The following is a 26,954-nucleotide window of genomic DNA, read 5'->3' as shown; positions in this document are numbered from 1 at the left end:
ACATGTGCCTGAGCCAAAGGATCACAATGTGTGTAGAAGCTTTTCTTTTTGGATCTATTTTCACTTGGATCATTTGGGCCTCTGGGATCTGGGTACATGCACTTCTCAACTGTGGGAAATTAATATCTAGGGTTTCTTTGACTTACGGTTCTTTTTCAAATTTGCTTTCTAGTTTCTAAAAGATTCTGGTGATTTTTATATTGTTCTCTTGAACTCACCTCATAGTTCTCTGGATATGCTGTTCATTTTTTTTTAAAAGACCTTTTCTCATCTTCTCTTGTTTTCTTTTTCTAGAGAATTTTTGCATCTGATTCTGGGCTTTTTTTTCCCCTCAGCTGCAGTTACTGTATTGTTGAGGTCTTCCTTTGAGGATTTATTTTGTTTGCTTCTTTGTTTTAATTTCATCTACTATGCTTTTAGTTTGTCACATCTGATTGTAGTTTTCTCATTTCTATTCTCACACTCTTCTGTACTTTATTGACTTACTATAACATTATGGTGTTCTTGTTTGTTTGTTTTTTTTAACTCATTCGACCTTCTCTTCATGATGTCTCTGTAGTCATTAAGAAGTTACAGAGCTGCTTAGTACTGATAGAGCCTTCGGTGCTATAATCCTTACCCAATGAGGTTTGTGGGCCTCCTTGTTTCTGCTGTGTTCTGATGATGAATATTTTTAGTTTATTTCCTTAAGGAACTCTTAAGGGTTTAGGTTTGGAGGTTCTAATTTTCTTTCCTATTGGTCCTCCAACAGTTACATGAGGTATAAGTGTGAGATGCCATGGGGCCGGAGAGATAGCATGTAGGTAAGGCGTTTGCCTTTCATGCAGAAGGTCGGTGATTCGAATCCTGGCATCTTACATGGTCCCCCAAGCCTGCCAGGAGTGATTTCTGAGCACAGAGCCAGGAGTAACCCCTGAGTGCTGCCGGGTGTGACCCAAAAAGAAAAAAAAAGTGCGAGATGCCACAAGTTGAGGTGTCATGTCACTTATCAGTGGCCACATTGTTTAAGCAGTGGTGAGTGAATTATGGATGTAGTATATGGATGTGGACCTGAGAAGTTGAATGAGCAAGCTGAGGGATCTATACACAAACTATTCTTTGTATTGAGGATTGAACTTAAGGTTTTATACATGAAAGGCAACTGATCTACCATTGAGCTATGTTCCAGCTCAGAAATTTTTTTCCATTAAAATATTGAATTGCTTTATTTTTATTACTATTTTGAGTATTCTGGATATAGTTTCTCATTAAATCATGTTTGCCAGTACATTTTGCCATTTTCTGCCTTTTTTTTTTTTTTTAATTCTCTTAACATTGTCTTTAAAATAGCATAAACTCTTGGGACTGGAAAAATAGTATAGGGATAAGATGCTTGCCTTCCATGCAGCCTACCTTGGTATGATCCTGAAAACTGCATATGGTCCTCCTAACTAGTGCTCGGAGTAACCCCTGAGTACAGTCAGGAGTAAGCTCCTACCACAACTGGGTATAGCCCAAATACATAAGAAGGGAAAAGAAAGACACTCTTTACCAGAAACAGAGCAGAAAATTTTACTTAAAAGATTTTTGCCTATTCTAATGACTATGAAATATTTTCTAAAGCTTGTATGTATCATTTTCTACCTCAATTAAAATGTAAAAATTCTCTCCAATACATACTCTCTCTCCTCCCCTCACCTCCCATCTCACTGTACTTCTATTTCCCCTTCTTCATCATAGCTAGTGGTACTCAGGGACCATGAGGTGACTGGGGACTATTAAATTCCAAACTCAGAACCTGTACGTTAGGTATATCTCCAGCCCTTTGAATTATCTTTATCTTTTTATATATATATATATATATATATATATATGTTTATGTATGTTTTGTTTTGGTTTTGGTTTTGGTTTTGGTTTTTGGGTCACACCCGGCAGCGCTCAGGGGTTACTCCTGGCTCTACGCTCAGAAGTCGCCCCTGGCAGGCACAGGGAACCATGTGGGATGCTGGGATTCGAACCACTGTCCTTCTGCATGAAAGGCAAATGCCTTTCTTCCATGCTATCTCTCCGGCTCTATCTTTATATTTCTCTCTTTTTTTAATTTTTTGGTTTTCAGGCCACACCCATTTGATGTTCAGAGGTTACTCTTGGCTCTATGCTCAGAAATTGCTCCTGGCAGGCTCTGGGGACTATATGGAATGCTAGGATTCGAACCACTGTCCTTCTGCATGCAAGGCAAAGGTCCTACCTCCATGCTATCTCTCCAGCTCAGCCTTTGGTTTTTATTGAGTTCTTTAAATTTACATTTTTTTTGTTTTTGTTTTGGTTTTTGGGTCACCAGGCAGTGCTCAGGGGTTACTCCTGGCTCTACGCCCTACCTCCATGCTATCTCTCCGACAAAATTTACTTTTTTTATAATTCTAGCTTTGGATTTAGTTCATTTCTGTTTTTCTATTTACTTAAGATACAGTTACCTTAATGATTTTGATCTTTTGCATTTCAACTATGAATTTTTCTTTTCTTTTTCTTTTTTTTTCTTTTTTTATGAATTTTTTTTAGCATTGCTTTCACTGAAATTTCTAAGCTTTGCTATGTTATGTATTTGTGTTTTCACTTTAATTTGTCTCAATATTTTCTAATTTCTCTCTATCACATAATTATTTTGCTACTGTTTTTAACAATTACTATATAATTTTTATTTGTGAATTTTCCAATTTTTCTTCACTTTTAGTTTCATTACAAGAAAAAAATTATATTATTTCAATCACTTTACATTTACTGACTTGTTTTATGACATAAGTCTTTCTGGAAATGGTTCTGTGTTCTTGAGAACATGAAATAAGCTGCTGTTCACTGAATATAGCTTTTAACATTATATTTGGAAATAAGTGAGTAGAGATATGAAACTTTTCTTTGCTTTAGGAGATCATAGGAAGAAACTTGTCAATTGGTTATAAGTAGGGCTTGAACTTTTAGTAATTTGTAGCCTTTTTTGAGCAATATATATTAGAACCACCAAACAGCCTAAAGTTTATACTTAGGAAAGCTAATGGTTGAACATAACCTTAAATTTTAGATAAGGTTGACCATTTTGACAGCAGTCATAATCGAGACAGTACAATATTTTGACATTAAAGTTAATTTTCAAATATGATCAGGATTGAAAAGTTAGCTGCCTTCCTAAAGGACAATTTCTTATATTACTTTAATAAAGTAAAGGCTGGAACTAATGCACATGTTTGGCATGTGAAAGGTCTGGGTTTGGCTCCCGTCACTGCATCGTTCTTTGGGAGTGAACACCAAGTCTAGAATAGTTCCTGAGGAGTATAGGGTATGGTACCTCTCCACCACAAAATTAAATTGAAGAAAAGACTTAAAGACTGATAATTTTCTTTTCTGTGTGTGTGTGTGTGTGTGTGTGTGTGTGTGTGTGTGTGTGTGTGTGTGTGAAGAAAAGACTTAAAGACTGATAATTTTTTCTCTGTGTGTGTGTGTGTGTGTGTAAGTTTGACATCTAAAATTTTATATACCACCTTATTACTGTATTTGAACTCTAGAAGTTGTTTCTGTGTGTGTGTGTGTGTGTAAGTGTAAGTGTAAGTGTAAGTTTGACATCTAAAATTTTGTATACCATCTTATTGCTGTATTTGAATTCTAGAAGTTGTTTCTGGACAGTCTACGAAAAGCCCTTGCTGGCCATGGAGGAAGCAGGCAGCTGACTGAGAGTGCTGCCATTGCTTGTGTCAAGTTGTGTAAAGCAAGTACTTACATCAATTGGGAAGATAATTCTGTCATTTTTCTGCTTGTTCAGTCCATGGTGGTTGATCTTAAGGTAACATACTCAGTATTTCCCTATTATAAACTTAAATTAAAAAAACAAAAACAAAAACAAAAAACAAGCTTCTAGTTCAACTTTTTCACTTAAATACCATCAAAGTGGATTGCCAAACATACCATTTTAAATCTTTGATTTTAAATTCAGAGGTCTTGATTTTGTTGTTCAGGCTACAGTTATTTTGAATATGAAAGAAAAAGAAATAACCATTTTTTAAAAATTACCATAAATATTCTTACAGAATTTAGAATCTGAGGAATAATATAGGATTTTGGCAGACAGATAAATCAGTGCTATGGGCTTCTTTGGCAAGTAAAAGTAATTGCTATCAGTGTTGTTAATATTATTAAATACTTGGAATAAACTTCATGACTACGTACAAATTTTTGATTTCTATTGATGTTTCCATAGAACCTGCTTTTTAATCCCAGTAAACCATTCTCAAGAGGCAGTCAGCCTGCAGATGTGGATCTAATGATTGATTGTCTTGTTTCTTGCTTCCGTATAAGCCCTCACAATAACCAACACTTTAAGGTAAGGACATTGGTGTTTGTTCATTAGGCTTTCTGAGGCTATTGATTCTTTATAAATGTTGAATGACTTAAAAGATTAATTGATAATGCCTTTATTGCTATTTCTCAATATTACATGTTAATGCTAATTTTAAAATCATAAAATTATATTGTTTAAAAATTTTTTTATTTGTTCCTTTTTTAAAATCTGTGTTATTTTTTTTAATCTCATAATAGTCTGTTTTTGTCTTATTTTCCTTTCCTCTATAGATCTGCTTGGCTCAGAATTCTCCTTCTACATTTCACTATGTGCTGGTAAATTCACTCCATCGAATCATCACCAATGTAAGTCCAAAAGGTATTGTTAAATTACTTGAATTTTTTCTTTCCGCTAAGATTTTTTTAATAAAGAGATTTTCTGAACTTAGATTAATAATCTATGTGATGATCTCTGAAGATATCTCACATTTGCCTAATAGCTGATAGACAGTTAACCTTAACTCTTAACCTGAGAGCCCTTACTGAACAAAGTGGAGTTAATAGGATACTTTGAAAAGATTAAATCTAATACACTTAATTTTTTTTTAAAAGTTTAATACTTTAATCCATCTACCAACAAGACCCCCACACTGGCCAGCTAGGACCACCTCCCAAAGGAGATGAGCCCGGCCCAAGTTCATGAGGAAGATTATATAGGGAAAGGATATAGGGAGGTTCCATCTTTTAATACACTTATTTTTTTTTTTTTTTATCAAAAGTCTCCTTGAAGGGATAATTTTATAAAAATAGGAAAAATAATTTTAATTCCAGAGTTCACATGTTTTAATACTTAAGCTCTTAACCTTTAATCTGGCTTGTCATCTACTATTTAAGTTAAAAATCAGTACTTTACATTATTAGCCAGTCCAGCCTGACTTCTTTAAAAAATGGTGAGATTGGAGTGGATGGGGTGATACATTACTTTTCAGATTTTCTCCCATATACATGTAATTTACATTTATTTATTTAATTTTTTTGGCCACACCTGGCAGTACTGAGGCCTTACTCCTGGTTCTACATTCAGAGATCACTCTTGGTGGTGCTTGGGGAAACATGGTGTGCTAGAGATCAAATCTGGGTTGGCCACATGGAAAGCAAGCACTGTACTGTTTCTCTGACCCCAATTTTTTAATTAAAAACTTGCTTTTCTATAACTGAAACCCAGCTACAAACAAATGGTGCTTAAATAAATATATTATTTAAAAAATAACTTATTCTTAGAGTATAGCATTTTCCTTAAGCTGCTGAAGTTGTATAAACATATTCAAAGCCTTTCTCTTAAGAAGAACCTCTAACAAAAAGCCTTTTTCTTAAAACAAAACAAAACCTGTGAGACTCTATTTGATTCTGCTATTTAGTCTTTAATCAACTACTGACACACTTAATTGGGTTGTTGACATGCAAAAATATATAAAGTATATAAAAAAGTTTAAAAACAAATCCATCAAAATGTACATGTGAAACATTCTGATATTAGTGCATTAAGTAGAGATATGGTATAGCATTATTATATTGGATCATGGATTTAAAAAAATTCTCTTATGAGTAGTCATATTTTGAACAACTTTTTTTTATCCCTTTATAAATATTCACCCATGTGTGTCTGTTGTATTTCTTTTTTGTTTTTCTCATTTAAAAAAGGGCTTTAGTGGTTTATTCCTAAGGTATATTTATAATTCCATTTTAAGAGTATGTCTCTTGGGGCCGGGCGGGGCGCTAGAGATAAGGTGCCTGCCTTGCCTGTGCTAGCCTTGGACGGACCACGGTTCGATCCCCCGGTGACGTCTGAGCGCATAGCCAGGAGTAACCCCTGAGCGTCACCAGGTGTGGCCCCGAAAAACAAACAAAAAAAAGAGTATGTCTTAAGAACACCGTACTAGTTTCATTTGCTTTAGATATATGACTTAAAATAAATACTGCCTACATTTTATTTTATTTACTCCTGCAAGAAATGAACAGTTGTTAATAAAACTAGTGACATACAGTTTTTCTAAATGAAAGTAGCATTTGGTATAGGAAAATGATCTGTGTTGAACTACCTTATTCATTATAGAAGTTCAATACTATTTTAGTATAATAGATACTTTAATACTATTTTGTCACCTTCCTCACTCTTACTCATTATGAAAAATTAAAATGGGGGCCGGAGAGATAGCATGGAGGTAAGGCGTTTGCCTTTCATGCAGGAGGTCATCGGTTCGAATCCCGGCGCCCCATATGGTCCCCTGTGCCTGCCAGGAGCAATTTCTGAGCCTGGAGCCAGGAATAACCCCTGAGCACTGCCGGGTGTGACCCAAAAACCAAAAAAAAAAAAAAAAAAAAAAAAAAAATTAAAATGGGCAAGGGAATAGTTTTCCCTCAGTTGAATATCAGAATCAATTTATACGTAGAAGAAACACTAAATGCTGTTTGTTCCCAGAGGAAAGTTTTGTGAATCTGATTGCAAAATAAGGTATTAAAAACATTTAATTTTGCCAATTTAACAAGTCAGGACATTGTAAATTTCAAATATACTTTCAAGGCTATTGGTGGGATGGAACCTTCATATTTATATGTAATTTAGAAATAAAATTCTTTTTATTTTTCTGTTGATTTAAAACACTAAAATATTATTAGAGTGGATAGTTTTACACAAATGCTTAAAACTTGTATTTAATAAATCCAAGCTATATATTTTTTTAATCATTGTGGCTAGTTACTTTAATTGTGAAATATTTTTGTCTACAATTGAAAATATAGAGCACTTTCAAGCATGGACTTGGCACTGCTGTAAGTGGCTGAGCTGCTTTTTTGTGGGTTTAAAGCATGACTGGAGTGGTACTTCATGCATGCCTCAGTGTATGTGGTGAAGTGATTGTGCATCCTTTTATTCTCTTACCAAGTACTGCATGTGTGAAGGTAGAGTGTGTCCATATCAGAGGTCATGTCAGTATAAATCTATATTAAAATACATGGGCTCATTTAAAAAAGATATTAAACATTAGTAACCTGTCTGTGAAATAGTTTGAGAAGGTTGCATACATTTGAATTACAAAGTATCTTTTAAATTTAAATATTAGAAAATGACCTTATCATTTGAGATCATCTGATTGTTTTCTGTGTCTTAACCTCCCTTTGTGTTGAGGTGACATAAATGTGCAGATTTGTGCATTGACAGTTGCAGAGTCTTGCTGAATACAGTTAGCCATGGAAACAATGTCTTGAAATAACATCAATTTTTTTCTTGTTGATTTGGATTCTTAGTCTTTCATGGTGTGATTTTCCTTTAAATGATTTCTATTTCAGTATGCCCCAGAAGTTCTTTTTTTTTTTTAATGGTTATTTGACCAATTCGCCAATTTAAAAATTAACTTTATTTTTAACTAAGATAAGCTTTACTGATGGATTTTTGAGTGTTCCTATAAATAATAATGCAGAGTTTTTATTTCAAGAGACATTAATTTGTACTTATTATGTGTGGAGCTAGGATGTTTTGCTGTTTCTTAGGAAATATGGTGGTCTAGTGACCTCTTTAATTTTTTTATAATGCAATTTTTATGTTTTTAAAATTTCACTTTTTCCCCTTTATTTCCTTTCTTTTTTGGAGGGTTGGTACCTCACAAACCCTCACAGGTTAGGCTGATGGAGGGAAGGGACTTGGGGCTACACCCAAGCAATTGATTTTCATCAACTTGGCCTGATGGTTGAATGCTAGGGATTGAGGATACAGTGCTGCTAAGCCTTAAAATACTGGCGGGCGGGCTATTGAACCTCTTGTTTCTACAGTGCTGATGGGTCACTAGGGCCTCACCCAATAATGCTTGGACCACATTGGCAATGCTTGGGAAGCTTTGTGGAGCTGGGAATTGAACTAGAGTTCCAGGCATTATCTTCTCAATCCACTTTTGCCTTTAAAAAATAAAAGATATACTATAAAAAATTAATTAAAGTTAAAAGATGTGTTTTGTATACTTAATCTTTTAAAATTTCTTCTAGGTTAAATGTTGTTAAAATTGTCAAAATAAACAGACATATATAACACATGCTATACATGTATAACATGCTGTAGCTGGTATAATATTTAGTATTGTTTTTCTTTTATGGAAGTTTAGATGTTTAGTTTTAGATAAGTTCAGTTTTTTAAAGTTAGCTGGCATTGAGAAGGAAATAAAAGTTATTTGGAAAATTATATAATTTATTGAATTGTTACAATTTGCTTCTGTTGTAAGAGCATAGCCATTTGTTTGCAATAAATATTTGCAAGGAAGAAAAAAACAACTAGTTTTAAAAGGGACATAAATAGGAATTGTTAAAAACACTAAAAATAAAAAAACACTAAAAATTTCAACAATCACATGATGCCTAGTTTCTAATGCTTGTTTTATTTTAAAATGTATCTTTAATTTTTACTAAAAAACAATTAAGTTTGGAGAGATAGCATGGAGGTAGGGTGTTTGCCTTGCATGCTGAAAGGCAGTGGTTCAAATCCCAGCATCCTATATGGTCCCCTGTGCCTGCCAGGAGTGGTTTCTGAGCGTAGAGCCAGGAGGAGTAAACCCCTGACACTCCTGGATGTGACCAAAAACAAACAAACAAACAAACAAACAAACAAACCACCAAACAAAAACACCAAGTAATTAGTAGAATATACTGGTACCATAATACAATTTCAGTAGCTATTAACATATCAATTGGGAAGAAATTTACAGGAGATGCCTAACTTTTGTTTCTAGCAAGCAATTAGTGTTTAATATAATGAGACTCTTATCTCAGTGTTATTTTGTGATTATTCAGCCTTTACTACTTAAAGCTAATCAGTACATGGTGTTTAAAACATTAAATACAAAACATCAAACTTCAGTGATACTTGGAACAAATAAAATAGAACTGGTTAATATTTAAGGAATCTATTGTATAATCAAACTAAAAATGATCATTTGTTAGAATTTAGCTTTAAATAAGTGTTGAGGGAAAAGTATCAAATAGTAAAATTTAAAAATTATTTTCTAAATAGTATTATTTTCTAAACTAATTTACTACCTAGTAAGCAAAATTTATAATCCATTGTTTTGGGTTAAGTTGGAAACTACGATAAAAACTAAACAGATAAGGGGATGGAGAGATAGTTTGGGGGTGGGGGAGATGAAATGCTTGCTTTGAATGCAGTTGGCCCTAGTTCTTCCTTTTTTGTTTTTGGGTCACACCCGACAATGCTCAGGGGTTACTCCTGGCTCTACCCTCAGAAATTTCTTCTGGCAGGCTCGGGCGACCATATGGGATGCTGGGATTTGAGCCATCATCCTTCTGCATGTAAGGCAAATGCTCTACCTCCATGCTATCTCTCTGGCCCGGGCCCTAGTTCTATTCCTGACATTATATAGTTTGCCAAGCAGTGCCAGGAACGACCCCACAGCACAGTATCAGTAATAACCCCTGATTTCTTCTTGGTGTGGCTCCAGGAACTTAATAAGCAAAAATTAAAACTAAACAAATTAATTGAAATAGGAAAATATTTTTAAAAAACATTTAGCTGTTTATCTTTGTGGTGATCATTAGTATTTTATTTATTGTGCCATCATTGTGTATCAGTTAAAATGATAGCTTTATTAATAACTATCTCAATTATTAATTTTATAATATAATTCTCATTGTTTAAAGGCAAATAAGTAACAACTTGCCACATACTCTTTCATTATTGTGTTGAATCACTAGAAGTGTTGTGTGTCTGTGTGTACCAGAAATTGAGCCCAAGACCCAATACATTCCAAAGCTTGAGTTTTACCATCAAATTATATGTAGGAAACCCCCTGCTTTTTTTTTTAATTCTGATGATACTATATGTACTATATTTTTATATGTTTTTAAATGTATGGGACATTACTTTTTTTTTTAAAAATGATAAACTACAGAATGAGCACTAAAGATGTTTTCAGGTTCATTGACTTAACACTGAGATATATATACTCTCATTTGCTCATACTCATGAAGTGGGTGATTTGTCTTGTTTTCATTGTGTTTTAAAATAGATGTATGGTTAAGTGTATGATATTGGACAGTATAAACATTTGGAAATCATATTTTATGTTTGCATGGTCTTCGAAATGTTCTCATAAAAGGATAAAATAACTGCAGTGATATCTTGAGCATACTTGAGCAAGTGTACTTTTCCTTCATTACGATTTTTGTTTTCCTCCAGTCTGCACTGGATTGGTGGCCTAAGATTGATGCAGTATATTGTCACTCAGTTGAACTACGAAGTATGTTCGGCGAAACACTTAATAAAGCAGTGCAGGGTTGTGGGACACACCCACCTATACGGATGGCACCGGTAAGATTAATTATGAATTTTGAGTCCCACCCTTTTCTTTTTAGTTCAATGTTTTTATTATTTATGCTCTTTGATTATTTTAGAAAATCAAGTGAATTTTTAAAGTAAATATTATGCTATTGTGTGCTCCAGTATTGTTGCATTACTAATTAATGGTGTTTGTCTTTTGCTATTTCAGTTGAATAAATTTTTCTTAGTAGATGTTATCACAAAATCTTAAAATCTTAAATAAGTGTCACTTATTCTTTCCTTTTTACAACTTTTTCTTTAATCTTTCCTTATAAATCAAAGTATTTTTATTAATCTCTCATCTTTTTGAAATGTGTAAGTGAAGGTTAAATTCTGGGTTAGAGTGAATGTTCTTACTATTGTATAAATTTTTCCATTGGATGCTGATATGACATAAGAAATTTAAAGTATTTTCATATAAAATAACTTTCATATTTCAGAAAATGTGTTTTTAAATGTTTAGAAATAACACTTGATATTAAAGTTCATATTTAACTAATAAAAACTTAAAAATAGGTATTATAACAGGTTAAAACTCTTAATGTGAAATTTTAAAACTCATGGAACCTATTTAAACAGACAATTATGCATTGTAGAAATCATTTCTTGATATTTTTGTTTAGCAAGAGTATTGTACATGGCAACTCTTGGCATTGATTGGTGGTGCTTTGTCTTCTGCTTCTTATTTTCTATTCTTATTGGCTGCTGTCGCTCACATGATCAGATGCCAACCAGTCACTGTTTTGCATGGCAGTGGGCTTCTGTGGCTGTAAGTATATCCCATTGTAACTACCTCAGAAAGGTCTTTGGTTTATTTGACTTTTCTGTGTATAGTTACTGTTATAATCACACCATGTTCTCTCAAATGAAACAGTATTTTTAACCTCTTGTTTATATCTAATAAATTAGCCATTTCACACTTACAGTTTAAACAGTTTCCTATTCCCTGCATGCTTCTCTTTTTCAAGTTCTTTTACTCAATAAATTATTTTGTTTTGTACAATTGTAGTTTAAAATTCTTCTCTAGTTATCAGTAATTACTTCTGAGACTGTTTATTTTGATGTTCAAGTAGGAATATTTACTATTTTTAGATTATTTAGCTTGAACAATTAGAGCCAAAAAACAGGACAATTACATTTTATTAAAATTCAAATTATTGTTAATATAATAGATATTTTAATAAAATAACAAAATAAGTTTAAATATCATTTACTGGTTTATTCATTCCGGATATCTTTTGGAAACTTGGACTTTACTTGACTTTTTGTTTTGTTTTCTACTTTTGCTAGAAATCTACTAGCACTTAGTAGCAAGTTACTACTCACTTCCTACTTAAAGTTTATCAATTGTCTGAAGTTAAATTTTATGGATATGAGGATTAAAAGAAGATAAAACTAAATTATGCTTTTGAACAAAGACAACATTTGATTAGTAGCCTGAAATTTTAGAGTTATTTAACCCAAATTAATAGCTTATTGTAGGATCTATGTGGTTCAACTATAGCTAGACTTCTTTTGACACAAGGCTGACATGACAAAAATGTAGTTTCAGAAATTAAAAACAATTTTTTCACCATGATTCATAAATTTGTAATGCTGTCAATGATGGCATTTATTGAATATAGCATACTAGCAACCTACCACCAGAGTCTCCCATTTCCCTCTACCTTTGTTTCATAGTCTCTTCTTCCCCTAACCCCTTACATCTTACTACCATGGTACACTCTATGTAAATCAGTTCATAGAGTCAGTTGATTTTGGCCTTCTGTTACTGTGTTTATTATGCTTCATTATAATCCTACATTGGAGAGAGATCATTCTGTATGTTTTTCTTACTCTAACTTACTTCACTCAGCATGATACATAGCCTCCTGTTCCATCCAGGTTGTGGCAAATTGCATGGTTTTGTCTTTTCTTACAGCTTCTGTGGTATAAAATATATATATACCATGTATCATTGTTTCTTTATTCATTTGTTCCTGGACAGTTGGCTTGTTTCTAGACTTTGCCTACAGCGAATAGTGCTGCAATTAACATAACAATGTAAATACCCAATTTTTTGTTTGTTTTTGGGTCATACCTGGCGGTACTCAGGGGTTACTCCTGGCTCTTCACTCAGAAATCACTCCTGGCAGGCTTAGGGGAACCATGGGATGCTGCACTATCGCTCCGTTCTTCTCAAATACTTTTCCTTTTTTGGTTTTTGGCCACAGTTGGGGGCGCTCACGAGTTACTCTTAGCTCTTCACTCAGAAATCACGCCTGGCAGGCTGGGGGACCATATGGGATACTGGTGATTGAACCCGGTTGGCCGTGTGCAAGGCAAACCCCTTCCCCATTGTGCTATCGCTCCAACCTTCAAATACCTTTTCTCATTAAGAGTTTTTGTTTCTTTGGACTATATGCCCAGGAATGGAATTGTTGGGCTACATAGAAGCTCAATTTTTAGTTTTTTGAGGAATGTCCTTATTGTTTTACAAAAGAATCTTAGTTCTTATAATTATTTGCTGAAAATAATAGTATACATTTGATTTTCAAAAATAGTGTTTTATTTTTTACTTTATTTGGGGGTAGGTGCCACACTAGAGCTTACTCCTGGCAGGCTCTGGGAACCATATGGTGTGCCAGGGATCAAACCCAAACTGTGTGCTAGACAAGTGTCTTCATGTATTAATGTTTGTATTTGATGTTCTGGGGGGTGGCCACACCCGGTGATGCTCAGGGGTTACTCCTGGCTCAGGGGCTACTCGGGTTACTCCTGGAAATCCTGGTTTGGGGGACCATATGCCGGGATATTGAACTGTGGTCTGTCCTAGCTCAGCTGCATGCAAGGCAAATGCCTTACTGCTGCACCACTGCTCCAGCCCCTGTATTTGATGTTTAATTGCATATGGATCCTTAAGCTATGTTCAGGGGATCTGGGACCACTCTTGCTAATACATTGTGTAGTCTAAAATACAGCCTTCTGGTTAATTTTCTTATGATGGAAATTAGCAAATTTAAAATATAATAAATAATTTTTGGAAAAAGAAAATTTTAGAATTTGATTGACACTCCCCCCAATCAACCTAGAAAGTGAATAGCCAGAGAGTAAATATGGAACAGTTGTGCTCTCACTAGCTGCCAAGGACAGTATTGTGGCAGGGAAACATGATGAGTTAAACAGGCCTGGCTCTTTCCATCACAAAAGATTTTTTTTTTAATTTTTAATTTTTTTTTTTTTGTTTTTTCGGGCCACACCCATTTGATGCTCAGGGGTTACTCCCAGCAAAGCGCTCAGAAATTGCCCCTGGCTTGGGGGGACCATATGGGATGGCTGGGGATCGAACCGTGGTCGCGATCTTTCCTTGGCTAGCGCTTGCAAGGCAGACACCTTACCTCTAGTGCCACCTCGCCAGCCACTAATTTTTAATTATGAGAACAATGATGCAAAGAAAGAGAAAAAGGTGAAGTTACAGTGGAAGGACAACCACCCATAAACAGAGTTCTCAGAAGAAATCCCCTTGCTGATGCCTAAATTTTGGACTTACAGTCAAAGAACATTAAGAAAAATAAAACAGAACCCATGTACAATTACTTTGTCCACAAGTCCCCAGATTGTAGTACATTGTGACATTTCTTAGCAGTAGACAAAGCAATCTAAAGCCATGAAATTTATGTGACTCCTTAAACATTGAAGGCATAGTATTTTTTTTTTTACATATTCATGCACATGCATATTAGTTTAAGTTAACATCAAAAGTTTAAGTGGTTTTTTTTATTTTTTTTTATTTTTTGGGTTTTGGGCCACACCTGGTGGTGCTCAGGGGTTATTCCTGGCTGTCTGTTCAGAAATAGCTCCTGACGGGCACGGGGGACCATATGGGACACCGGGATTTGGACCAACCACCTTAGGTCCTGGATCGGCTGCTTGCAAGGCAAACAACGCTGTGCTATCTCTCTGGGCCCAATTTTTTATTTTTTAAGGTTTAGAGTCAAAGGAGCACAGTAAAAAAGGTGTTAGAGTGGCAAATATTGTTTGCATAGGCCCACCAAAATATGGGGAACATGGAAAAGAAAAGCCTTGGCCTAAATACAAGGAGACTCTGCCCCTGAAGTTTCCTGACATAAGACCAACTCTAGGCTCCAGGCAAACTAGTTTGTTCAATCCAAGTCGTTGTCTGTAGTGCCAATACAATTTTATTTTTCATGCAGTCTCTATTGTTGGCATCAGGTTTCTGTATTAATGATCCTGGAATCTGCATATCCTACATTAAAGTTCAGGCTGGTGTGGAGCATCCTCTCGTTTCACCTCACAAAGGGCAATGCAGCAAGCCCTGTTTAGTAAGCAGGTCGTTGTTATTGTTAAGTCTTCTCAGTGTTAAGGGAAGTCTCTTTTGAGTAGGTCGAGGTCAGAGCAGCAGTAGGGTCTTCCCTGGTAGAGGATTGCTTCCAGGTGATGTTATAGACAACCTTGGATGTTTCGTAGATGGCTTCCCTAGATCAGGGGTGAAAGGAGAATGCCCATTCTTTTGAGGCCTGTGCTAGGTCATTATGTCAATGTTCAGGGTGTAAGGTCCCATTGCATTACAAGATTTGTGTGTTCCCATCTTTATTAGATAAGAACTTATTTGTATATATAGTATTTTCCCATTTTAATGTGTCTATGCAAACAAGAAATAAAACCACATGGCGTTATCGGTGCATATGGGGGCGTAAGAACACGTCCAACAATACCCAGGACTTGGTTCAAACATAATTAAACTGAGGGATTCTTTCACCAAATTCCCTATTGAACAGTTCACAAAGAGAAGAAAAGATAAAAAATGGGGAAAATCGTCACTGTATAAGAAAATATTCAGCAAGAGCTATAGCTGTCAAAGAAAACACACATAAAATGTTGAAAAGACATACGTGTTCATTTTATGCCTTTTGAAATAGTTGGGGGGTGTTAACTCTAGTGCACCACTTTGGTCATCACAGAGCTTTGTTCCTAGAACTTTTACTTGAAAATTTCTTTTTTTTTTTTTTTTTTTTTTTTTTTTTTGGTTTTTTGGGCCACACCCGGTGACGCTCAGGGGTTACTCCTGGCTATGCGCTCAGAAGTCGCTCCTGGCTTGGGGGACCATATGGGACGCCGGGGGATCGAACCGCGGTCCGTCCGAGGCTAGCGCAGGCAAGGCAGGCACCTTACCTTTAGCGCCACCGCCCGGCCCCTACTTGAAAATTTCTAATGAATACTGTCATTCCATAAAATGGTAAACATTTTGAAAACAAAGGTGGATATACATAGTAAATGATTTAATGTTTACATACTCGGGTTTTTCAACCTTGGTAGTTTGACTTTAATAGACAACTCTCTTCCCTGCGCACTGTGGGACATTTAGCAACATCTCTAACCTCTAGATCATCTACCTACCACTATGTACTGATAGGCATGTGTCTGCAGCATTTCAAAATTGTCAAGTTGATAATGTTTCGTGGGTTCTCATTTGCATTACCTCAGGTGATTTGTAGCTAATAAACCTGTCATTTGCTGTTGAAATAGCTATGAAGGGTTTAGTCTGTTAAATGTGAAATGATAGGGGCCGGCGGGGTGGCACTAGAGGTAAAGTGTCTGCCTTGCAAGCGCTAGCCAAGGAAGGACCGCGGTTCGATCCCTCGGCCTCCCATATGCCCCAAGCCAGGGGCAATTTCTGAACACTTAGCCAAGAGTAAACCCTGAGCATCAAACGGGTGTGGCCCGAAAAACCAAAAAAAATAAAAAGTGAAATAATAATAACAATAATAATACTTGTGATTCTAGACTTCACTCTATATTTTGGACATAGATATATTTCTTATTGGAAAGAGCTGTTTAAAAATTTTTCTTCAATTAAATTAGACTTTTATCCTTTCTCACTTTAACCCATTAGTTATCCTCTCCTTTCTGGAGAATCATACAACTTTTTTTTTTTTTTTTCTCTGAAGGGAGAAGGGGCACACCTGGCAATGCTTAGGTCTTACTCCTGGTCCTGCTCTGTGATCACTTCTGGTAGGATTGGGGACACCTTCATGGGATGCTGGAGATTGAAACCAGATTGGTTGCATGCAAGGCAAATTCCCTACCTCTGTATTATCTCTCCAGTCTCCAGTCCCTTTACAGTTACTTTAGCAAATAGATTTTGACTGCATATAAATTGGTAGTGGTCCTGAGAGAGAATAGATATTTGAATAAAGTTATCTTTGTCAAATTTTAGAGATAAAGATATCTTTATATTCTTAATGGTTCTTTTTATTTTTATAACATTGTACCTCTAGGAATGATTTTGTTTCAGTTTTCTTTAAAAGTGTATGCCTATGTGTTTGATCTGTTTTTGTAGCTAAGGAAACTGAGGCAAAAATGTTAAGTGAATCATAGTCACGTGGTTAGTGAGTATTTAACATTTTAAGTATCCATCTTTTTCTTTTAGCTGCCTTCCCTCACTAATGTGTTAGCTTGATGAATGTAGAAACTTCAGCTTATTGAGTAAAGTATCTGGCATGTTGTAGGCATTTAATACATATTTGTTGAATGAGTGAATCATTCTTACTTGACCTACTGTATATTATGTGCTTCTCTTCTGAAAAGAATTCAGTCTAGCACATTTTTTCCCAGTTTAAATGAGACATTAAGAACCAGATGTTGTATAATAAAAATGAAAGTTATTTACCTGCTGCATTATGTATACTATGTTTCTGTTAGTATAATCCAAGACTACATTATCATTTTACATTCAGCTCAGTTTTATAAATGCTTTGGGTTTTTTTTTGGGGGGGGGTCACACCTGGCTATGTTCAGAGATTACTCCTGGCTCTGGCTCTGCACTCAGAAATTACTTTCTGGTGGTCTTTGGGGGACCAAATGGGATGTAAGGGACCAAAATCAGGTCAATGATATGCCAGGCAAATGCCTTACCTGCCGTACAATCACTCCGACCCATAGTCTTAAGAAGTCTTGACTTCTTATATGAATATTGAGCCGTAACATCTCCATTTTGTACTTTTGAATGTTTTGTAAATGAAAATATTTGTCTTTGTTTTTTACTTTTGGGCCACACCCACTGGTGCTTAGGGCTTACTCAGCCATCACTTCTAGCAGGTCTTGGAGACCATATGTGGTGCTGGAGATAGAACTGGGTCAGTCACAAGTACGTAAGCATCCTGTATGCTTACACTCTCACCAGTGCTGTAAAAATTTTCTTTTAATGAAAACTATGAAAACCTGATTATTATAGGTGTATGAATTTTTAAAAATATGTATAATTTTTGAATGTTTTAAATTTGTGTATGTCTGATGTGGTGCTGGAAATCAGACCAGGACCTCACATATAGGAGTAGGCACTTTAACACTGATCCAACATCCTGGCAAAAATTTTACTTTCAGAGCCTCCAGGTGGTGCTCTGGAGGATCGTGGAACCATTCTCTATGCTTCTTGATCAACTGGGCCAAATGATTGAATGGTAGGGCTTGAGTGTGTAGTGCTTCTTGTGTTCTTCTTAAATCCTGCAGTATTTGGAGCCCTCCAGGCTATACTTGGCAATGCTCAGTGGTCTCATGTGCATGCAAAACATGTACCCTAAACTCTATACTCATCCTAAGTTTCCAAATCTAAATTTTTTTTACTATGTATTTATTTTTTGTTTTAGATTCCATATCTAGATTACATAGCATTTGTCTCTTACATATTTCTTTTCTTGTAATGAACTCCAAAGTTCATCCTGTTGCAAAAAAGCAGGATTTCTTTCTTTTTAACTTTTTTGTTTTGGGTTACACCCAATGATGCTCAGGGTTTGACTCCTCTTTGCTCAGAGAAGCACTCTTGGTTGTGCTTGTATGGTGCTAGAGAGCTAAACTAGGATTGACCATGTGTAAGGCAAGTGACTTCCTAACTCTCTGTACTGTCTCTCCAACTCTTAGGATTTTTGATTAAGTGACACACACTTCCCATATTTTGGCTCTTTTGAAATTGTTAGTTCATGTAGTAGTTTTATTTTTAATATTTTGAGGAACCTTCATGCTTTTTTTCAGTAATTGTACCATTTTATAGTGCCACCAGTAGTGTATAGAAGTTTCCTTTTCTCTAAGTCTAGCCAGTCATTGTTATTTATTGTTTCTTTTGATGATAGCTACTGAATAGGTATGAAGTGTTTGCTATCTTACTGTATTTTAGGTCCCATTGAATTAGTGATAGTACTCTTCATTTTCTTAACTTTACCTTTTAAGTTACCGGTATGTTCTGATATTTTTGCCTTTTAAAATTGGATTATTTGTAACTTTCTGCTATTAAGATAGATGAATTCTCATTTTTTAGATATCATACAGTTTGTAAACATTTTCCTCACAACTTTAGGTTTTTTCGTTTTTTGTTTTTTTTTTTTTTTTTTTTTTTTGAGTGGGGAACCACACCCAGCAGTGTTCAGTGGTTACTCCTGGCTCTGCACTCAGAAATTACTCCTGGCAGGCTTGGAACATGTGGAATGCCAGTGATTGAACCTCGGTTGACCATGTGTGAGGCATATGCCTCACTCGCTATATTATTGCTCTGGCCCCTAGGTTGTCTTTATTTTTTGTTAATAGTTTTATGATTTGCAGAACTTTCAGTCCGAGATAATCTACCATAAATTTTTATTTTGCTGCTTATACTTAAGGTATGTGTGCCCCCCCCAATCACGAAATTCAATCAAGGAACTTTTTAGAATGTTTTTAACTCCTTATGTTTATATTCTCTAATATATGCTTATCTTTTTTTGGGGGGGGGCCAGTTTTGGGCCACACTCAGTGGTGCTTATAGCTTATTCCTGTATTTGGGGGATATGATATGGGTTGCTGGGAATCAAACCTTGGTCCGCTGAATGCAACTCTACTTGCTGTACTATTGCTCTGACCCATCTACGCTAAAGTCTTGAATTGTTGTATAGTTTGTCTCTGACTGGTATAGACTTTTCAAATTTTATATTCTACATTATATAGTTATGCTGAAACAAAATTCATATGCTTATAATCAGAAATTAAGAAATGACATAATTTGGGGATGGAGATATTTGATTGTACAGCAGTAGGACACTTGCCTTGCACAAGATTTGACCCCTGGCCCCCCTGTATGATCTTTAGATCTCTGCCAGGAGTGATGACCCCTGAGCATAGAACCATGAGTAAGTTCTGACAACCATTGGTATTGGCTAAAAACAAGAACATAATTAAATTATTAATTTTTAGAAATGATTTCTAAATAAAAGGTAATGTTTTTCCTACTAATTCTTCTCAAATTTCTGTTTCTATGAAATTATTTCATCAGGAATGAACATTACATTTAGTCATTTCAATAACTAAATTTCATCTTGATCTGCAGTATGACCTAACTTTGAAGAAATAATTTTAGGAGGCAAATAGTAAAAACATCCATTGAACATATTTGATAAGTTTTCTACTAAAAGATAATAATGCTAAAAGCCAACATTGTCAATAATGCCATTTCAGTGCTGTCGTGATATTCTTGAGCATTAATGTATATTGTATATAGATAATTCTTCCCCTCTGAGAACTGAAGACTTTTAGTATTTTAGGCATAATAACAAACATAATCATCACACGGAAACAGTGAGACTTGTTGCCATGTATTATACATACATATCCTATTTGGGGAATATTCTCCCCATCAGTGTTTGAGGCCACCAGGGGAAAAATGTCTGTTCTCGGGAAATTATATGGTGTTGGGCCCTCGTTTGGAACAAAATCTTTTGATCTATGTGCTAGGAATGTAATGCATTTCTACTTTTTATCTTTGAAAGATAGCTTGCTTACTTGAACATCTTTATTATTTTATTGTCTTCATAGATGTGGGTAAGTCTTATCTGTATATATGTTCACAAAAAGGCAAATATGTCAAAGGGATAGGGAATTTTTTGTAAGGATAGAGAAAATAGGGGCTGGAGAGATAGCATGGAGGTAAGGCGTTTGCCTTGCATTCAGAAGGACAATGGTTCGAATCCAGGCATCCCATATGGTTCCCCGAGCCTGCCAGGAGCAATCTCTGAGCGTAGAGCAAGGAGTAAACCCTGAGTGCTGCCGGGTGTGACCCCCCCAAAAAACAAAAAGGATAGAGAAAATAGATGATATTGGGTCTGGTATATAATTGCTGGGTTTATTGAATTAACATTCATAATTATAGTAGCAAGCACAGAATCCACCATAATATCTCTGCATTCGAAACATAGTTTTCATGATTTAAACTTTCTCAAAGATTTCTTTCACTCTTTTAACAATGTTCCTTAGGCAAAATACATGCATTCTTCAGCTTAAGAAAGATGGAATGTGACTGAAGGAACAATTATAGTGTTAATAACATGTTTATAAGACATTTCGTCAAATTCTATGAAACCTTTGATTTTAGTTTTGAACATTTCTGAAATTGGGAATACATATTGCATGTTGTCTTATATTCATAGTGGTTCCTGTGGTACATTAAAATAAAATAAAATAAAGTGATTTTGTACATTAAAATGCTTCTTAAAATTGTTAGTGTCATGGATTCTGTGAAATGTGTTTCTGTGTGTGGGATAAGTATTTATTAAATTAATTGCTCAATGTGTCTATTTGAGAATGCTGTAAACTTAAAATTTTCACATTTTAGGAAATTGCTTTTTTATATAATCAGAAATAGCTTTAAGGCTTTTAGGATTTTAATAGACCTACTTTGCTTAAACTACATTTGACTATAAGAATAATATATTCTAAAATAAATTTCATCTTTAAACTTAGCAATAATTATACTTAATATCTTAATATGCTACATACTTGGTTGTTAAAATGTAATTTTTTAAGCTTTATAATTATTATTTAAAAGGTGAACAACTATTCTCCTGGATCTGATGTTTGGTTCTTATAAAGCATTGTCTTTTTTTTTTTTTGTTTTTAGAGTCTTACATTTAAAGAAAAAGTTACAAGCCTTAAATTTAAAGAAAAACCTACAGACTTGGAGACAAGAAGCTATAAGTATCTTCTTTTGTCCATGGTGAAACTAATTCATGCGGATCCAAAGCTCTTGCTTTGTGTGAGTATTTCTGTTGTGTGTGTAAAGTATTTTTTTTTTGAAACAGTTTAAAATTATTATAGTAATGGGAGCCCGCGAGATAACACAGCAGTAGGGTGTTTGCCTTGCACGCAGCTGATCCAGGATGGACAGTGGTTAAAATCTTAGCATCCCATATGGTCCCTTGTACCTGCCAGAATCGATTTCTGAGCGCAGAGCCTGGAGTAATCCAAGCGCCACCGGGTGTGAGCCAAAAGCCAAATAAACATGCCTTTGTATGTGTACCAAAAACCAAATATACATATGTGTATATATTATTATTGTTGTTGTTATTATAGTAACTTATTTTTTTTTCAGTGAAATGCTTTTTTTTCTTGAAGATTGTTAGCTAAAGAACACTTACCAATGCTATCTGAAACCTAAGATATAAAAACTAATTTAGAGGGGCTGGAGAGATAGATAGCACAATGGTTGCACACTGCCAACCCGGGACAAACCCAGCATCCCATATGGTCCCTTGATCCTGCCAGAAGCGATTTCTGAGCACAGAGCCAGGGCTAACCCCTGAGCCGCCACTAGGTGTGGCCCCCTCCAAAGTAACCCCCCAAAAAAACCTTCACTAATTTAGAGAATAGCAATATTATAATATTATTAGATTAGTTTTAATAACTTCATCATTAGATTACCATACTTTAGTGGACACTGCATTCGTTCTTATTACCAGATTATATATATGTTCTTTAGGCAAAATTTGGGGTATTCCACCCCCATGCCAAAATTATGCCAAAGAATATATATATAATCTGGGGCCGGAGAGATAGCACAGCGGTAGGACATCTGCCTTCCATGCGACTAACATAGGACAGACCTGGGTTCAAATCCCAACATCCCATATGGTTTCTCGAGCCTGCCAGGAGTAAACCCTGAGCATGGCCGGGTGTGGCCCAAAAATCAAACCAAAACAAAAAGAATCGAATCTGATAAAATGTATGAATGCAAGGTCTCACTAACCTATTGTAATTTAATGATGAAGTTATTAAATGAGGAAATTAAATGACCTTAAATTAGAATGCTTCCTACATCTGCTACATGGTTGTTTTATTAACTTTCCAAATTCTTTGCTTAACCTTTAAGTTTTTCTGTCCCTCTTTTTTCCCATTATTATTGACTTTGCTTAAATATATTGTATTTTAAGGAGAGGTGATGAAATAAATGTGATTAACACTCAGTGATTATCATAATGTTATTCAGATGCTTTTAAATTTCTGAGTGTGTTTTGATTTTGACCACACCCTACTGTTCTCAGAGTTTATTTCTGGCTCTATGCTCAGAGATTATGCTTGACCACTCTCATGTGGGATAGCAGGAATAGAAACCGTTTGGTTATGTACTTTTCAAGTGTCCTTTCTGCTTTACTATCGTTCTGTTCCCTAAGCCTCCACCCTCCATGAACATTATTTTGTACACAAATAATTAAGAACAATGACATATGACTGAAAGATAGTATTATGTAGTTTGGATGTCTTAATTACTCTGTGCTTTAAACGTTCTTTCTACTTTTCTCCTTTCCAGTTTATATTTAGATACCATGATTTTTATAGTACTATCAATAATAGGATTTCAGGTATATAATGTTCCAATTCCACACCTACCAAGAGCTGTCAGCATTTTTCCACCAGGGTCTCTAGTTCCATTCCCGCTTCCTGTGTGCTATGTTTTTCTTACACGAGATGGTGTGGTATTGGTACCTGCCTTTGAGTCATTTTTAAGGTTATGATAATTCATGTAATGGTTTTTTGGAATAATGCTTACTAAATGTTAATGAGTAATATGTTTAATTTAACCTTTGGAGTTTCCCTAGGCTCTGGAGAGTAGTATCCAGAAAAATTTCATACTGTTTTGTTCAGCAACAGACTGTAAGGTGTTTTCAGTTTTGATGTCTTTTTTTTTTTTTTTTTTAATGTCTTATTTTTCAAATTGCTATGCCCATAGTTACAAAAGTTCTACGAACTCCTTTTGTTATGGGGGGTTGACAAGGTCCAGGGAGATTTTGAGCTACAGCAGGCTGTGCTCAGAGTTTATTCATAGCTCTGGGCTTAGGGGTCACTCAGTGGTGGTTTGAGTGACCATATGAAACCAGAGTTGATTGCATGAAAGTTAGAATGCCTTTCCTCTGTGCTATCTCCTGTGTTATGAACCCTTTTTCAAGATTCTCCAGATATTTTGGGGTTTTTGAGGGGTTCCTACACCTGGAGTTTCTCAAGGCTTACTTCTGGCTCAGAAATCACTCATGGTATGGCTCAGGGGCTTACTTGCAGCTCTGGGGATGGAACCAGGTGTGCAAGGCAGGCATCTTAGCCCTTATTGTGGTATTTCTCTCGCTCCTAAAATTCTCTGAATTAAAAAACTGTTTACATGTGAATATTTATAGGGTGGGGAGAGGAGAAAATGAGCAAGCAAGAGAATATGAACAAGTGAAAAATGAATGAAAGATGAGAACGACTAATCAAAAAAAATTATCAGAGGAAGCTGGGTTGATGATTCAGACAGAGGAGTGGAGAGAAGCCCCAGTTTGAAATATGGTACTCCTGAGTACACTGGAAGTGGTAGTTCCTGAGCATTGCTGGTTGCAGCCAAAAGGCAAAAAGTTTGCCAGGGAGACTGTAATATTAATGAAATTTCTTTTGTTTAGGTAGAAGCAGTTAAATTTGTATTGGTTTATCATTCATATCGTGTATATGCATTAGGCCCAATTTTTACAAAATACAGTCAGGTCAAATGATATATTTAAGTCATGGATGTCTTTTATGTCAAATATTTTATCCTCCAAATAACCAGAATTTAAGTGGAACTTGCGAGTTTCCAAGTTTGAAATAGAGCACCTTGAAATAGGGGAAGAGGGAAAATTTTAATTGGAAACGTTTTCTTTGCTGCCATCTAGTGGTTGAAAAAGCTTAGCTAGCATAAGTAAGTTAAAATAGTGAGATTTCTTTTAAATGTATTTAACATAAAAATTTTTAGCTCAGTAAACTAGGTATATGTAGGATCAATGTTTTAAAATAATTGTTCGGGAAGAAGTAAAAAATAAAATAAGGGGGCCAGAGCAGTGGCACAAGTGGTAGGGTGTTTGCCTAGCACGCGCTAACCTAGGATGGGCGTGGTTCTATCCCCCAGTGTACCGTATGGTCCCTCAAGCTAGGAGCGATTTCTGAACGTGTAGACAGGAGTAACCCCTGAGCGTCACCGGGTCTGGCCAGAAAAACAAAGATACTTCTATTCATTGTAAAGAGAATGAAGTAAGAAATGGAATACTTTCTTTGTTCGTTTTTGTTTTGGTGATGCTCAAGGGTTACTTCTGGCTATGGGCTCAGAAATCGCTCCTGACTTGGGGAACCATATGGAATGCCAGGGGATCAAACTGCCGTCCATCCTAGGTTAGCACAGGTAAGGTAGATGCCCTACCGCTTGCGCCACCGCTCCGGCCCCAATAAAAAATCATTTTAAGGTAAAAATAGATTAGACTTTTGGGGGGAATTATATAACTTGTGAGCTGTTTCTGGCCTGAACCATGTGTTCTTAAAGTGCAAATAGGTACTTTCAAATTACAAGGAAGGATTTTAGAATTTAAGTGAATATGAATACAATGCTAATTTGCTTTTGCATTATATAAAACAAAATAAACCTGATATATGAGTATCTGGAGCTGTGGATTCGAGCCTTTTATCTGTGTGGATTTATCTCTTTCCTGTAGAGTACAGAAATCTGTTTAATGATGCTGTAATTTGACATATTTTTGTCATTTATTTATAGACCAAAATAGGCAAATTCTAAATGAGAGGTATATATATTATCAGCTAGTTTGGTATTACTGAATAAATAAATTATATCATGTTATAGATAGAATTTATTTTAAATTTTTATTTTATTTTTTTGGGAGTCACAAAAAACTATGACCAAGGTTTATTACTGGCTTTACACTCAGGGATCACTCCTGACAGAGAACTGTATGGGATACTGGAATCGAACCTACATATATGTTGGCTACATGCAAGACACATGCCCTACCTCTACTGTACTATCTCTCAAATCTGAGAATAGATATTCCTTATAATTCAATATTTAGCTTTTATTTTTAGCATTTTCTTTCAACATTCACAGTAGTGAACAAGTAAGAATATAGTTTAAGATGTTTCTTAACTAAAGATGATTTCTTAATTTTGCTTTTTAAATTTGGGGGCTTCCCCAGCTATGCTCATGGGCTAGCTATTCCTGGCTCTGTGATCAGGAGTGGCCTCTTATGGTGCTGGGCAAGGGACAGCCAAATGTGGTTCCAGGGATCAAACAAGGGTTTGGCCACATACAAGAGAAGTACTTTTTCCCAGTACTATCTCTCTGGCCCTTGTTTTTTTTTTTTTTTTTTTTTTTTTTGGTTTTTGGGCCACACCCAGTAACGCTCGGGTTACTCCTGGCTATGTGCTCAGAAGTTGCTCCTGGCTTGGGGAACCATATGGGACACCGGGGGATCGAACCACGGTCCGTCCAAGGCTAGCGCAGGCAAGGCAGGCACCTTACCTTTAGCGCCACCGCCCGGCCCCTGTTTTTGTTTTTAATTTTAAAAATGTCACTATTTTTATTGATGCCATAAAACACACCATAGAGAAATTTACAGTTTACTGACTTACCTGTCATCACTGTCTATTGCTAGAACATTTTTATCAGCCCAGATAGAAACTTAGTTTACATTACGAGTCACTCTATTTCCTCCTCCTTCCAGTTCCAGTGAATTGAAAATTTCAAATTAAAGTTTGCTCTTCTTTTCTTGCAGAATCCAAGAAAACAAGGGCCTGAAACCCAAGGCAGTACAGCAGAATTAATTACAGGGCTCGTCCAACTGGTTCCTCAGTCTCACATGCCAGAGATTGCTCAGGAAGCAATGGAGGTAAAGGATAAATGAATTGGAACAGTTTTAACTTTGTACTTCATCCTTAATAATTTTGGTGTGTAGTTTCTATGAGTGATAGGCATCATTTATAGACATTATCAAGAGTTAGTTACATCTTTTTCAAAAATTATGTTTGTATTTGTATATTGTTTTCTCAACTCTGTAGAGAAACAAGGGACTTACTTGCTTTATATCACATGTAATAACTATATTGTACAGTCTTATAATTTATGAAAGAAATCTCTGAGATTCTTGGCCCAGAGATTCTTGGCCAACCAGGGTAGACCCCTGAGTGTAAGAGC

General features: G+C 35.6%; 1 protein-coding gene across 1 annotated transcript in view; it reads left to right on the top strand.

Moving 5' to 3' along the window:
• The window catches only part of NF1 (neurofibromin 1), a 304,781-nt gene that overhangs the window by 88,109 nt on the left and 189,718 nt on the right, over positions 1-26,954 (top strand). Inside the window, 6 exon segments of the mRNA XM_049772767.1 lie at positions 3,638-3,811; positions 4,226-4,348; positions 4,597-4,671; positions 10,541-10,672; positions 21,597-21,731; positions 26,536-26,649. Of these exon segments, the coding sequence (XP_049628724.1) occupies positions 3,638-3,811; positions 4,226-4,348; positions 4,597-4,671; positions 10,541-10,672; positions 21,597-21,731; positions 26,536-26,649 (753 nt within the window).

This window comes from Suncus etruscus, chromosome 1, assembly GCF_024139225.1.
Source record: "Suncus etruscus isolate mSunEtr1 chromosome 1, mSunEtr1.pri.cur, whole genome shotgun sequence".
Taxonomy (NCBI): domain Eukaryota; kingdom Metazoa; phylum Chordata; class Mammalia; order Eulipotyphla; family Soricidae; genus Suncus; species Suncus etruscus.
The sequence above is the reverse complement of the archived record's forward strand: the minus strand, read 5'-3'. Positions and strand labels throughout refer to the sequence as shown.